General features: G+C 39.1%; 1 protein-coding gene across 4 annotated transcripts in view; it reads left to right on the forward strand.

Annotated features, from left to right (window-relative positions):
- Positions 1-13,488, forward strand: part of RIPOR2 (RHO family interacting cell polarization regulator 2) — a 213,311-nt gene that overhangs the window by 125,349 nt on the left and 74,474 nt on the right. For all 4 annotated transcript variants that reach the window (XM_089682232.1, XM_089682235.1, XM_089682234.1 and 1 more), the window contains exons 7-11: positions 5,633-5,782; positions 7,551-7,614; positions 9,620-9,663; positions 11,641-11,766; positions 11,852-12,000. In XM_089682232.1, the coding sequence (XP_089538358.1) occupies positions 5,633-5,782; positions 7,551-7,614; positions 9,620-9,663; positions 11,641-11,766; positions 11,852-12,000 (533 nt within the window). The remainder of the gene's footprint in view (positions 1-5,632; positions 5,783-7,550; positions 7,615-9,619; positions 9,664-11,640; positions 11,767-11,851; positions 12,001-13,488) is intronic.

Here is a 13,488-nt window from a genome sequence, read left to right on the forward strand (position 1 = left end):
CCAGGCTCAGGGAACCCCTGCTGAAAAGTACTAGATCTATAGCTCATCATACATTAGTGTGACGGTCAGTGGGAAGAATGCTCCTTACACTTGTGGTCAATGGGGAGAATCTCACCCTAACCACTAAAAAGGTCAATGGTGTCAGTGGAAACTTATCTTAGCTGCAAAAACTGCTCATTGTTCAAGGAACCCCTAGGAACCCTGGTTGAGAAACCCTGGTCTACAGTTAGCCACCTCATTAAATTGGAGCATCCTAGTAATAGTAGTTGCAGAGAGGACAGCATGGGACTTTCTAGCTGCCACCATTACTGCGAAAGATCATCAAAGACAAACCTTTCCATCAAGTTTGAGGATTTTGTCACATATGAAGAATACAATGTTTCACAAATAGGGCTCATGCACACTGCAGCTCCTAAACTGATGTTCAGGAGCTGTTCAGCATTTCTTTCAGCAGGCCCTGAACTCTCCTTTGTTTTCCTATGTGTCCGTGTACACATAGTCGTTTACAGGCCGTTGGGTTTACAGTCTTTTTGGTTTTTTTTGTTTTTTTTTAACGCACCAAACTTGGGTTCAGGAATAGATTTTACCAGCGTTTTCAAATGCTTGTAAACGCGGTTAACAACATTTATAAGCGTTTGCGTTTAGAAGTGGTTTTTAAATGTTCCATGTCCAGATGCTGTCCAGAGCCTTTGTCGTCATCAGAAATGTATGCAAAGCGTTTTCCATGTATTCAAATGGACATAGTACACCAGTGCAGTCAGTTCCAGGTTTTTCGTGAAGAAATAAATGGTAGAACGTGCCGTATTATGCTCATGATTGGGTCCATAGTGAATACAACCAGAAAAGACAAGTAATCTCAACACATACTGCTCTGTCTGCTTCTGCTCTCTATTCCTCTCAAAATGTCTGAAATAGTAATTTTTTTACTATTTTTCAGTGCATTCTGGGCATTTGGGAAGGTCTCCTGAGGTTCTTTTAAAAACTCTTCTAAAAGCAAACGCGCATAAATGCAGTATGCAAATGCGGCTAAACTGACGTTTTTCAACCTACGTTTTCCAGCAGTCAGTTTCCATCGTTCAGAAGAGTTTTCCAAATGTCCCGTGTACATGAGCCGATACAGAATTAGGTTAGTTTAGTGGATTGGATAGCAAAGGTGCATGTAGGACATCCACACGAATGGCATGTATCATATCTGTCAGTATAAAAGCTGGGTTCATTTGAAACACATAAATGAATAAAAATAGCATACATATACTGTAGTAAAAAAAAATGCTTAAAGGGTTGCTTTCCGTACATAATTACGTTGTGTTGAGAATTTAAAAAATGTAAAAATAGTATGAGAATGAGCTCAAGGTATGGAATTGCTAAATGGGTATCTAAACAAATGTATTTCTTTGTGCGTATCCTTGGAGGCATCTCTGCAGCCCCTGATAGAGAAGTTTCTATAAATAGTGTAAATGTTTCTATGGAATAGCTGGGTTTGCAGCTGTTTTGTGGCTGGTCATGTTGGCGCATGCTGCGTTCAGCTTCTCCTCTTCAATGCCACCTGTTTTCCTGCATCCTGTTATGTGATTCTGTGCACTTCCTGTTTATTGACGCCTAATACCACTTGTTTCAAATAGAATCTGCCTAGACGGGTGCTGCGATTCTAGGAATTGTTTTTAACATTTGTTACAAATTGTGTAGTCCATGTTCAATATGTTTTTTGCTTTAAAACCCTTATAACTAACGTATATAGTTTTTTTTTCTTCAAAACACAGCATATCTCTTTTTGCACACACGGGGGAATTTTACTAACTTTTTTAGCCTCAACTGACACAAATTGATGCCCTTAAGCCTAGTACACCCAATGAGAAAATCGGAAGAAAAAACGTTTTCGCAATGATCAGCCGATATTCTGATAGTACACAGCTTTCAAGAGCCAATCATGACAATTTATGCAAAATTATCCAAAGGGACAAGTGCGAACAATTTTGTGTAAAATACCAAATCGAACAATTTTTGTTTTAATCAGTACAGTATTCATTTGAAAAAAAAAAAATCAAGCGACAAAGACCACGCATGATCAGGAACAAAGGAATATATTACAATATAATAAATTACATGGGTGTCCTTTTATCATGCAGCGGTAAGTGCTCAGTTCTCTGGTATTCTCAGAGGAGAGAGTTCTCCTCTGAATGCCTTTTTCTGAAGCGGTGTAGATCACTTCTCCGAATGAAGGGAGACGCGATCTACAAACGCTTTGAACGCTGGAAAACGGCTGCTTTTACGATGATCTCGCGAGATTACAGTAAGATCAGTCAAACACTGTTTACTAAGCAGCAGTAAATTACCGCTGCTTCAATGCGGTTCCCCTGATTCTCGAGCTCTGGGCTGGAGAATCTGGAGGAAGAACATACTTCGCCGGTGAAGGGCTGACATCGCTCCTTCATATACTGGCCATCTGTGTGCTGAGATGATCAGCGGAGAACATGCTCTCCGCTGATCATCTGTTTCCTAAACCACTAATGATCTGAGATCAGCAACGATCCTCGGGATCGCCGCTGATCTCTGTTTCTTAAAAGGACACTATAATTGCGGGAAGTTGTTTTCTGTTTTACGAGAACTTTCATAAATCTAGTAACCAATTTTGTTTAGATATGAGTCTAGCATGCAAAAAAAGAGAGCGGACAATCATTCGTCCGATATTCTCATCGTGTGTACAAGCCTTTTTTTTTTTTTTTCCTTCTTGTACTTGTCTCTATACTATACTATAGTACTATATTTCATGAAATTGTTTCTTACTGTGTTTTTCTGCATCCTTGTACCATCTTCCGTGAGCTCCTGAACCGCTCCGTTTCCTCTTTCACTTCCTTTTTGTTTAAGATGAGCAGTACTTGTTAGTTGCGGTCTTGTGCAATGTTCTGTGCACACTACAAGTTCAATAGCCCATAGTCCATCTCAGAGCGAGCCAAAAAGGCTGGCTACTTTCCTACACACAGTGGGACCACAGAGAACGAATCTAACCTTCCTCTAAGCAGGATGTCAAATCACGACAAGAGAAATAATAGAATAGAATTTATGGATTTTGAGGAGGCTGAGAACAATAGAAGGGATTTTATTAGTTCCACAGATACTTTATTGAAATAAGACAAATACAGACAACAGAGAGCCCTGAGGGCCATAACCATCCTTTTATAAAGGATTACAAAAGGTACAGTTCAGTAAGTCATATCATCATTAGGAGACATGCATTCATTTTTGCCTGTATGGAGCATAAGAAGGCAGGTTAGTTACAAACAATGAATGTGTCCCTTTGTGTGAGGAATAATTTCCTAAAACAGCAAGCTGTGTGTAATGAGCTGAAGTCCAGATAGAATTTTTTTTTTTTTTGTTTAATTTAAAGTGATTCTAAAAGTTTTGCACAGAGCAACCACAATCCTCTTCTTTTTGGGTCCCCCGCTGGCGGTCCTGGCTCCTCTCCTCACCAAGTGCCCCTAGTAGTAAGCCCCTTGCTATGGGGTCATTTGAGCAGGCTTGTCCCCGAGCTGCACGCTCCAGTGAGTTGACTTTATCCATTCAAACACAGAGTGTGGCTCGGCCAAGCCTACCCCCCATTGCAGCTGCAGCAGCTGTTGTATGCGCCAATGAAGATAGAAAAACTTGGGGGAGCCGCTGCTCTAATGCACAACGCTGGATCAAGATTGGGCTCAGGGAAGTATAAGAGGGTGTCTGGGAAGCTGCACCCAGTACACTTTTTAACTTAACCGCTGTCCCGCCACCCTATAGTAGATATACTGATCCATGATTACCAAGCATCTCTGATGGGGAAGAGGACTGTTTTGTTTACGAACAGTCCCTTCTCCCTGTCAGCTCAGGCATTCTGCTCTGGATGACTGTGCACAGAACAGCCATCCAGAGCAGTGTGATTACAGTGAAGCGCACATACACCACCCCCCAGTAAAACACTCCCTGCACCCTTTGATCGCCCCTCATGTTAACCCCTACCTGCCCAGTGCCATTAGTTAGTGTCAGTGCTTTTTTTTTTTTTTTTTTTTTTTTTTTTTTTTTTGTAGCACTGATCACTGTATTGGTGTCATTGGGGATGTCAGTGACACAGTCGGTTCCTCCCAGTGGCAGAATGTCTGCCGCAGTCCCGATAAGTAGCTGATCGCCGCCATTACTAGTAAAAAAATCCAGTATATATACCGCCATTTGTAAACGCTATGACTTTCATGCAAACAAACTAATTTACAAGTATTGGATTTTTTTTTAGCAAAGACATGTAGCAAAATAAATTTTGGCCTAGAATTTAAATTTTTTTTTACTGGACATGTTTAATAGCAAAAAGTCAAAAATATATATATATTTTTTTTTTCTCTCAAAATTGTCGGCCTTTTTTTTTTTTTTTTTTTTTTATAGTGCAAAAAATAAAAACCGCACAGGCATTCAAATACCACAGAAAGAAAGCTCAATTAGTGGGAAAAAGACGTAAATTTAATTGGGTGTAGCTTTGCATGACCACGCAATTGTCAAAGTAACACAGTGCCCTAACGCAAAAATGACCTGGTCAGGAAGGGGGATAAATCCTCAGGAGGGCAAGTGATTAATGCATAGAATGCGTTAAGGTAAAAAAACCTTCTGCCTTTAGAACCACTTTAAGAATACATACATTAATATATATATTTTTTTTTAACCCGAGTTTAGTGTCATTAAGCTTTGAAAGATAAATTTGATGGGTTGCCATGCACACCTGCTTCAAATTGTGTGCTGCAATCTTTTGTAAATTCCCTTAAGAAAATGATGAGTGGGGAATCCAACTATGCTATTTTATTTACATCAAGATTGTGGCTGGCAAAGTGTGAACCAATGATTATCCTCTAATACTGGGAATTTCAAACAAAGTTTATTCATTTTATTATTATTTTTTTTTTTTTTTGTAAGGCCAGCATTGTGTCAAAGCTGGCACTTTAAGAGCTGGTTTGCTAATCGATGAACATATGAATGACATGGCCCCACCATCTTGTTCTATTACAAATTGAGAGAAGGTTTTCTGTCTTCAAAGTGGAACTTACATTTGTTTATAACACAAATATTATATATTGCAGTTTAGCTGGCCAAAATTACAAATCATTTGGTAGGTCTGAGTCTGACAATAAGTTCTTCTGCCATTCAGCTACTTCAAAGGACAACCAGCCTAAAGTGGAACTTCACTCTCTCAATCAACAGACGCCGAGCGGCCGCACATTTGCGTTCTATTAAAAAAAACATATGTGCTGAGAGTGCACGCCCTGCGCGCTCCCAGCACACACGTTTGGTGCTCACGGAAGGTCCTGATCTCTTATTTGAATCGGGACCTTTCCCAATCATGTGATCGTGAATCACGGTGGTCACATGACCCTAAAACCCCGCCCCGCTTCCTGGCTTCTGGAACCCTTAAAGGGCTGCGAGGCACCGGCGCCAAGGGGTTAACCAGCAGAATCAAAAACCAAATAGAAATTCAAAAACTAGATAAGCCTTTACCTGGACTAGATTCCAAAGTATCCAACTGGCCTACAAAGCTATGCTTTACATAATATTCAATGACGTACATTTAATGTAGTGAAATACACGTTTATGTACTAAAAAATGTTTTTGCTTTTTGCTTCCCAAGGTTGACGAGCTATATGAGGCCTACTGCATCCAGAGACGCCTAAGAGAGGGAGCAAGTAAGATGAAGCAGGCATTTGCTGCATCCCCCTCAAGCAGGGCAGCACGAGAGAGCTTGAGTGAAATAAATAAAAGCTATAAAGAGTACACTGAGGTATGCCATTTTTTTTCTGTGCATTGTTAGTGTTAGAAGCAACACACCATCGTGAATAAAGCATCACTGGGTGCTTTATTCACCTTGATGTGGAGACTGCATAATATTGCTGTCAAGCGCTCATAACAGGAGTGCCTCTTGCAGTTGGCTGATGGTGATGTTTTATAGTCCAAGCTGGAACTACTTGCAGGCTTACTTACAGATTAAATACAGCTATACCAGTTCATACACGTTTTTGTAAAGTTACTATATATCTCAAAATGATCTGTTGTTTTCCTGGCTTGAAATAGTAGCCGTCACACAAATGCTAGTACTACATCAGGTTTATGTTTCCATTACATTGCACAAAGTACTAAGAGTCTTTAACAGAGATATGGGGGCTGCCATTGCTGACCTCCTAAAATGCTAGTTGCCTGGCTACTTCTAACGGCAATAATCTGTGAGACCCCAAGCAAGTCTGCACAGTGGCTAAGTGGTTAGCACGTCTGCCTGGCAGTACTAAGGTCACAGGTTCAAATCCCAACCATGTCACCATCTGCCTGGAGTTTTCATGTTCTCCCTGTGTACTCCGGTTTCCTCCCACACTCCAAAGACATGCTGGTAGGTTAATTGTCTCCTGTCTAAATTGGCCCTTGTATGTATGAATGTGAGTTAGAGACCTTAGATTGTACACCCCTTGAGGGTTAGGGACTGATGTGAATGTACAATATATATGTAAAGCGCTGTAAATTGATGGCGCTATAGAAGTACCTGAAATAAATAAATAGATCAGGAAATTCAGAGAAAAGCCAGAGGACGCTGCATGTTTGTTTTTGGTCAAATGCTTCCAATTAAATAGAGGCCCAGCTAGTGTTTTTAGAAGGAAAGAACAGCAATGCCAGCCTTTTATGCTTCTTCCATGACAGGTTTCTTTATAAGACGGATAATTTCCTCTGTTTGACACTAGGCCACTTTTCCTAAAAATTGTGAAGATAATGCATAGTGTATTTTCATAGCAGTAGCAAATATATTTAGTACAGTGTAATATCTAATATAATGGTCTCTTACATCCTAGCATACTTATTGAATATCAGTGTTTTAAAACCCACTTACAATCTGGATCTGCACATGCCTTTGAGAAAGTGTAAAAATAAATATCAATAAATTGTCGCACAAATATATATGTTTTAAATTAAATCTTTATTATTTTTTGGTAATGGCATGGTGTCGGTAGATTTTTGCCAGTCACAGGCTGTGACATGCCCCTCCAGCCTGTATCATAGAATAACAGGCAAGTGAAGTCTCCAAGCAAGATGTAATATTACCCCCCCCTGTGTTTAGATGGGTGGTGGGCATGGAGGAGGAGGGAGTGGGCTGTCATTTACCAGAGTATACGTTCACATGTAAGACTTTCTAGTCATATGGACTGCTCAGAGGTGACAGGTAGGAAATGCTCAGGGTAGAAAAAATACAGTGAAAACTGAGCATGTGCACTAGCTGCCAACACTGCTCTGCAAAGTCTTTAACTGCAGTGGGGACATGGACAGAAGGGGGAGATGGAGGACAGCAGGATCCAACCAGGTTTTTTGCAGAATACATAAAACAAATCCCAAAGCAAGTGAGTGATTATGAACAACATGTAACTTACAGCATTTATTGATAGTTTTCTATGATGTGGGTTTAATGACACTTTAATGAATGACTAGGTGTTGAACCATAATTCTTCACCCTTACAAATTATGAACCCCAGTTTGTTTAGATACATTTTTATTTTTATTTTTTTTTCCAGAATATGTGCACTGTTGAAGCTGAAATGGAAAGCCTATTGGGAGAATTTTACATTAAAATGAAAGGTAATAAACATTCTGTACTCAGACAATGCCAAAACAAATTGGGTACAGGGGGATCAGCTAATGTAGAGGTTGGTTGTACAGTGTATAATTCTTTCCTTATTTCATTTCTATATCCTTTTTATTCCTAATTGTGATGATTGTGTAGTCCTCCAAAAATATACAATATATTTTTCATCTGACAATGATTTTTATGGTAACGCGAAAAAAAAATAAAAATCTCTTGTTAAGAGATTTGTTTGGTGTTTGTTGATTTTATGTATTGTTTAGTTTACCATTATGAGTCACTCCTGCCACCTAGTGTTTGTGTGTCATTAAAGTAACACTAAACCATATCCTTCTTCTCCAAAAATAATCTATACACATCCACTACTTAATGGCCCTATTTTTCAGGAAATCGTTTCGAACTGTGTTTTTCTAACTCCTTGTAATGTCCTTTCCTTTTTTGCCCTCACCTTATATGCACTGCTCTATGCACAGTACAAATGCCTTAGTCCCTAGTCCATCTTGGGAGCAAGCAAGAGAGGGTGACGATGTTCCTACATGACAGTAGGACTATCAAGAACAAATGTAGCCACCATCTCACAGGAAATCGGCTGAGAGCAATACAAGGCAATGTTTTTTGAGTTAAGAATATGTACTTGAATAGATTTTTTTTTTTTTTTTTTTAAACCACAGTTTAGCCCAGGTTCACACTTATGCAGGCTGTGTGGCACGTGTTTGTGTGGGCATAGCAGTCCATTCATTTACATAGTTCCATAGTTAGTCTGGCTGAAAAAAGACAAGTCAATCCAGTTCAACCATAAAGGAAAAAAAAAGTTATAATCCTATACCTACAGTTGATCCAGAGGAAGGCACAAAAACCCAGCTAAGCATGATCCAATTTGCTCCTGCAAGGAAAAAAAATTCCTTCCTGATCCAATCGGATATTCCCTGGATCAACTTTACCTAAAAATGTTAGTAAATATTCTGTGTATCTAAGAATCCAGGCCTTTTTTAAAGCAATCCACTGAGCTGGCCAGAACCAACTCTTGAGGGAATCAATTCCACATTCTCACAGCTCTTACTGTGAAGAAACCTTTACATCTGGAGGAAAATAAATTTAATCTCCAACCATGGAAAGAGTGCCCCCTTGTCCTCTGTGATGACCTCAAAGTGAATAACTACACCGAGTTCCCTATATGAACCACTGATGTATTTATACATGTTGATCATATCCCCCCTTAATCTCCTTCTCAAAAGAGAATAAATTCAGTTCCTCTAATCTTTCCTCATAGTTGATCTCCTCCATTTGAATAGGCTCCTGTACCTGTGGGAAATGCAGGCACCTTTTTTTTTTTTTTTTTAAACCACACGTTCACAGTGCTGTGACAACATGCAGTTTCACACATACAAAAACATGTCACGCTTCCCTAAACATGGGGGCACCCCCGCATGTCTGCTAAAGAGCAGCGCGTTTTGCCCGGGGTTTGGGAACATGCGAATATATACAGGCTCCCTACCTACACAAGTGTGATAGTTGGCATCACTTTAGATAACCGTATATTACATTTGTAAATTAATCTAATGTTTTTCTCTTCATGTTACTTTGATTAAATACATTTTAGATGTGCATTGATACATACTCTTGGGTTAAAAGAAAACTTAAGTTTTAATACATAACGTCCAGGGCAATAGTTGTATCAGAAACTTTCAAAAACCTTGCAGTACACATTATTTTCATTCATTTTCTAAATTGTCTCAACAGTTTTTATGTTGGTCAAAAGCCTTTTCAATCACAATGTGCTTACTCTGTACTGTAATCTTTTTACTGTAATAATTCACCTGCATGGAAACTAAAGACATTCACCAGAGAAAAATATTTTTTTTTTATGTTTGGGATGAAGGATTTCTAGGAAGGTTTACACCAGTGCTTACGTTATCTGAGGCACATTAATATCTATCCTTTCTTTGTGGTTGCAGACTCACATTTTTTTTGAATATTAACATATTATTTTGTTATCTTCAGGTCTAGCTGGCTTTGCCCGTTTATGTCCAGGAGACCAATATGAGGTGGGAACATGTTTGCACTGGGAGTTAAATCCTGTATAATTTTATTTTAAAATAATTATTTTAGCTGTCTATAAGGAGCATAATTTATGTTTTTATTTTAAAGCTGTATTAAACCCAAAACCAAACATTTAATATACTCCACTCTGGATGCATGAGCACAGGAGGCACAGCAAACAGCAGCATTGTTAGTCTGGGGGGAGGGAAGTGTTAGATGTGCTAGCAAATTTAGATACAGTAACAAATTGATGCTGAACTCCAGCTAACACTATAATTAGTAACAGCAAACAGTTTTTCCTTTTGTGATCAAGGCTTTACATAAATGCTGATCATTTTAAGCAGCCCTGTCAGCAGTAAATGGTTTGTCTTGACCCTGTAACTGCTACATCTGCAGGACAGCTTGTTCTATTGAAAGACAACAGATTTAGGTTGCCCATAGATTGAGCAAATTTCTTTCATTCAAACCATGGTTTAAGGAAGGAAAAACTGCATAAAGTCAGTGTTGATGGGGGAATGCCTTCTGCTGCATTATTTTATTCTGGCGGCATCCTTGCCATCTGAACCACAATGATCACTGCTGGCGGCTATAGCCCCTGGCAGTAATCGTATGGGGAAAAAAAACCCCAACAGACTGGTAGATCAACTTTAGTACTACCCGCCTGCCCATAGATGGATTGAACTTTGTCCAGTTCCTGCTGAACTAAACAAATTTTGATCCATGTATGGCCGGCTTTACTGTCAGGATCACCAGGTGAAAACAAAGGAAAGAAAACCAATGCAGCCATGTAAGAATTGGTAAGCTACAGCATAATAAATGTTTGGTTTTGTGTTTCATACCATGTTAATCAAATCCAATATGTTGCCATTTTCAGCATTTAATTGGTTTTGCCACTCAGTAAATTCCATTTTAGGTTTATCACTTTAACTTTTATGCACTGGTATACAAGAAAAATATCAAAGAGTTTTTTGTTCCACATTATTTGCACTTGGAACCTGGTTGTTTTCTGATGTTTCTGTAAACAGGGGAAACTGACCATAGATATCCTGAAAATGGAGGGTCTACTCTGGTCTTCATGTGGCTACAGATATAAAAACCATCCCACAGGAACATTCAAAAATCTTGTAATGGTTATATTTGCCTTAATCTGAAAAAGCAAGCCCATGGAAGGTCTTCTCATTCTCCTTATACGTATTCTTTTATCCTCTGGACACCAAGCATTCCATGCTTACCTCTGCTCAGTAGGTGGTATAAGCGGCATATTGATCAACAATTTCTAAACTGTTAAGTGTCCCTAGTCTGCATTGTAGGACTTCTAGGGTTCAAGTCCATCCTAGAGATGGAGAGACTACAGTTATTTGTGTTGGTTAAGAGAAACTTGCCTTACCCTGACTTCACTCCAAGTTTTTGTGGCTTTAGCTGTTCAGTGCAAAAAGATGCTCTAGTTGTTTTTTCCTCTAATCTCCAGTAGAGAGAGACACATGCTTTATACTGGTAACCTGAAGTCTACAAAAAACTCCTTAAGTGTACGCTTGCTTGTTATTTAAATTTAGTTTTTTGCGCTGTAATTGTTAGTACTGTTTATATATAAATATGAAGACCCATTTGGAGCATTTGCTCATAATTTGTAAAGGCTCTATCTTCTGTATTACCATTTGTTTTATATAGGTTATTTTCCATGAAATAGGTGTAAAAAGAGAATCTGGCATTTCAGTGACATGAGAAACATGTATGTCTGTGCAAATACAATAAATAACAGCGCTAATGCGATAATGCTGAACATGTTCTTACGTGGGACAGAGACATGAAATCTTTATCTGTTTTGCGAATATTCCAAAATGATTATTTTTTTTTTGCCTTCCAAAACATCCCTATAAATTCAAGCTATAGCTCTTTAATTGCATTTGTTTCATTCTTTTTCAGATCAGTCATTCATTCTACAGTTGCATGTTAATTGTAAAAACCTCTCCTGTTGTTTTCAGATATTCATGAGATATGGGCGTCAGAGGTGGAAACTAAAAGGCAAAATTGAGGTTAATGGCAAACAGAGTTGGGATGGAGAAGAAATGTTTTTTCTTCCGCTGATTAACAGTTTAATATCAATAAAGGTATCGGTCTGCCAGTTGGTACAAAATCTTGCGGATTTGTGTGTTTATAGCAGAACTGTTTTTATAGATGTATTTGTTCTCTTAGGTGACAGAGCTTAAAGGAATAGCCACTCATATGCTGGTGGGAAGTGTTACTTGTGAAACGAAGGATTTGTTTGCTGCACGTCCCCAAGCTGTCGCTGTTGACATAAATGATCTTGGTACAATAAAACTTAACCTAGAAGTGACATGGTGGTAAGTAACACTGACCCAGGTAATTTGTCATTCGTTCCTAGTTGGCCACGGATTGCCCCAGGTAGAAAACAATTTGCCTATAGCAAATACTTCAATTAGTCTGAAAGTGATTAGTTAAGGCCCTGGCTTCCTTAACCTCTGTAATCTTGTCATATCGTTTTTTCTTTTTTTGTTAGATTCTTCACAACGTGCAACTATCCATATGTTACATATATTGTTGATGGCAAAGCAATTATGACATGTGGGATAAAAATGGATGATGCAGAAGTTTTCTTTTAAACAGAAATAGTGATGGGGATATATACTTAGCTTAGTTTCCCTGTGGTTGTAAACCTGAGACACGAAATTTGAACAAACCACATCTTTCTATTTTTTGTACGTGTCTCTATCCAAAGCATTGAGTGTGGTTTCTCTCTGCTTCCTCATTCCTTTGTCTGCATGAGTCACTTTTGACAGCTTTTCCCAACTCCAAGAGATGATGGGGCAAGAGTTCCAGCACACAGCCTGTGATTGACAGTCATGGCTGTGCATGTTCCTGTGTACTGTAAGTAGGAGAGGTGTCCCTTCCCACCAAGCAGGGCTCAGCTCTACTCACTGAGCTGTGCAGTGTGAGACTTCAGATCTTCACCCCCTGCTTTTCAGAGTTCAAAGATGCTGTGTAAAATGTATGTTTTGTAAGACTGTAGAGAAGAGAGGTGCAGATAAACAGGTATAACATAGGAGGGTTTGTTTCACCTTTGTGTATCGCCTGATGCTGACCCTTACCCATACCCTTCACTGGGTATGGGTAAGGGATTATAACCACTTTAAAGTGGTTTTCCCACACCGCATGTGCAGTGCAGTGTATCCGCAGGTTTGGGGCGGGTTAGCTGTCCTTTTCCATAAAGTTCTACTGTGTTCCACAGTTTTGGTGCGCTATCATTTTTTTTTTTTTTCTTCTTCTTCAATCTCCCATTAGGGAGATATCCCTGCACTTCCTGTCTCATAGCCAAAGTAGTAAGTGAGAGGAAATCCATCCAAAATTAGAGAATTCCAGGGTGTCCCCATTGGAAGATATCCCTTTATATTCTTGTTCTGGTGTCAATCAAAAATTTGGGACTTTCTTTTACTTTCACATTTGATTATAATGATAAATCATAACAAAAGAGAGGATGAATCTCCCTAATGAGGGTGCAGACAGCAAGAAAACCCCGACAAGTTCTAATCCCTCTCCACTTGATCCAAAACTAAAAAAAATAATAATTTGCCTTTTAGTTCTACTTTGGGAACAATGCACTAGGCTGGGATGTTTGTTGGAAAGCAGGAATCATAGGGCAGCAGATTGTTGTTTTTTTTGTTATAAATGACATGGAAGAGCTTACATTGGGCTTATTTCCAACATACCTGCAGGTAAATTGGGCAGCCGGGGAGTAACAGGAGGCTTAGTATATTCAGTGGGGGGCAGCATTAAAGTAAACCTGTTGCTTTGGCACCTAAGAACCCTGAGGG

This window comes from Staurois parvus, unplaced genomic scaffold, assembly GCF_062004578.1.
Source record: "Staurois parvus isolate SC_StPar_1 unplaced genomic scaffold, SC_StPar_1.0 ptg000287l, whole genome shotgun sequence".
Classification (NCBI taxonomy): domain Eukaryota; kingdom Metazoa; phylum Chordata; class Amphibia; order Anura; family Ranidae; genus Staurois; species Staurois parvus.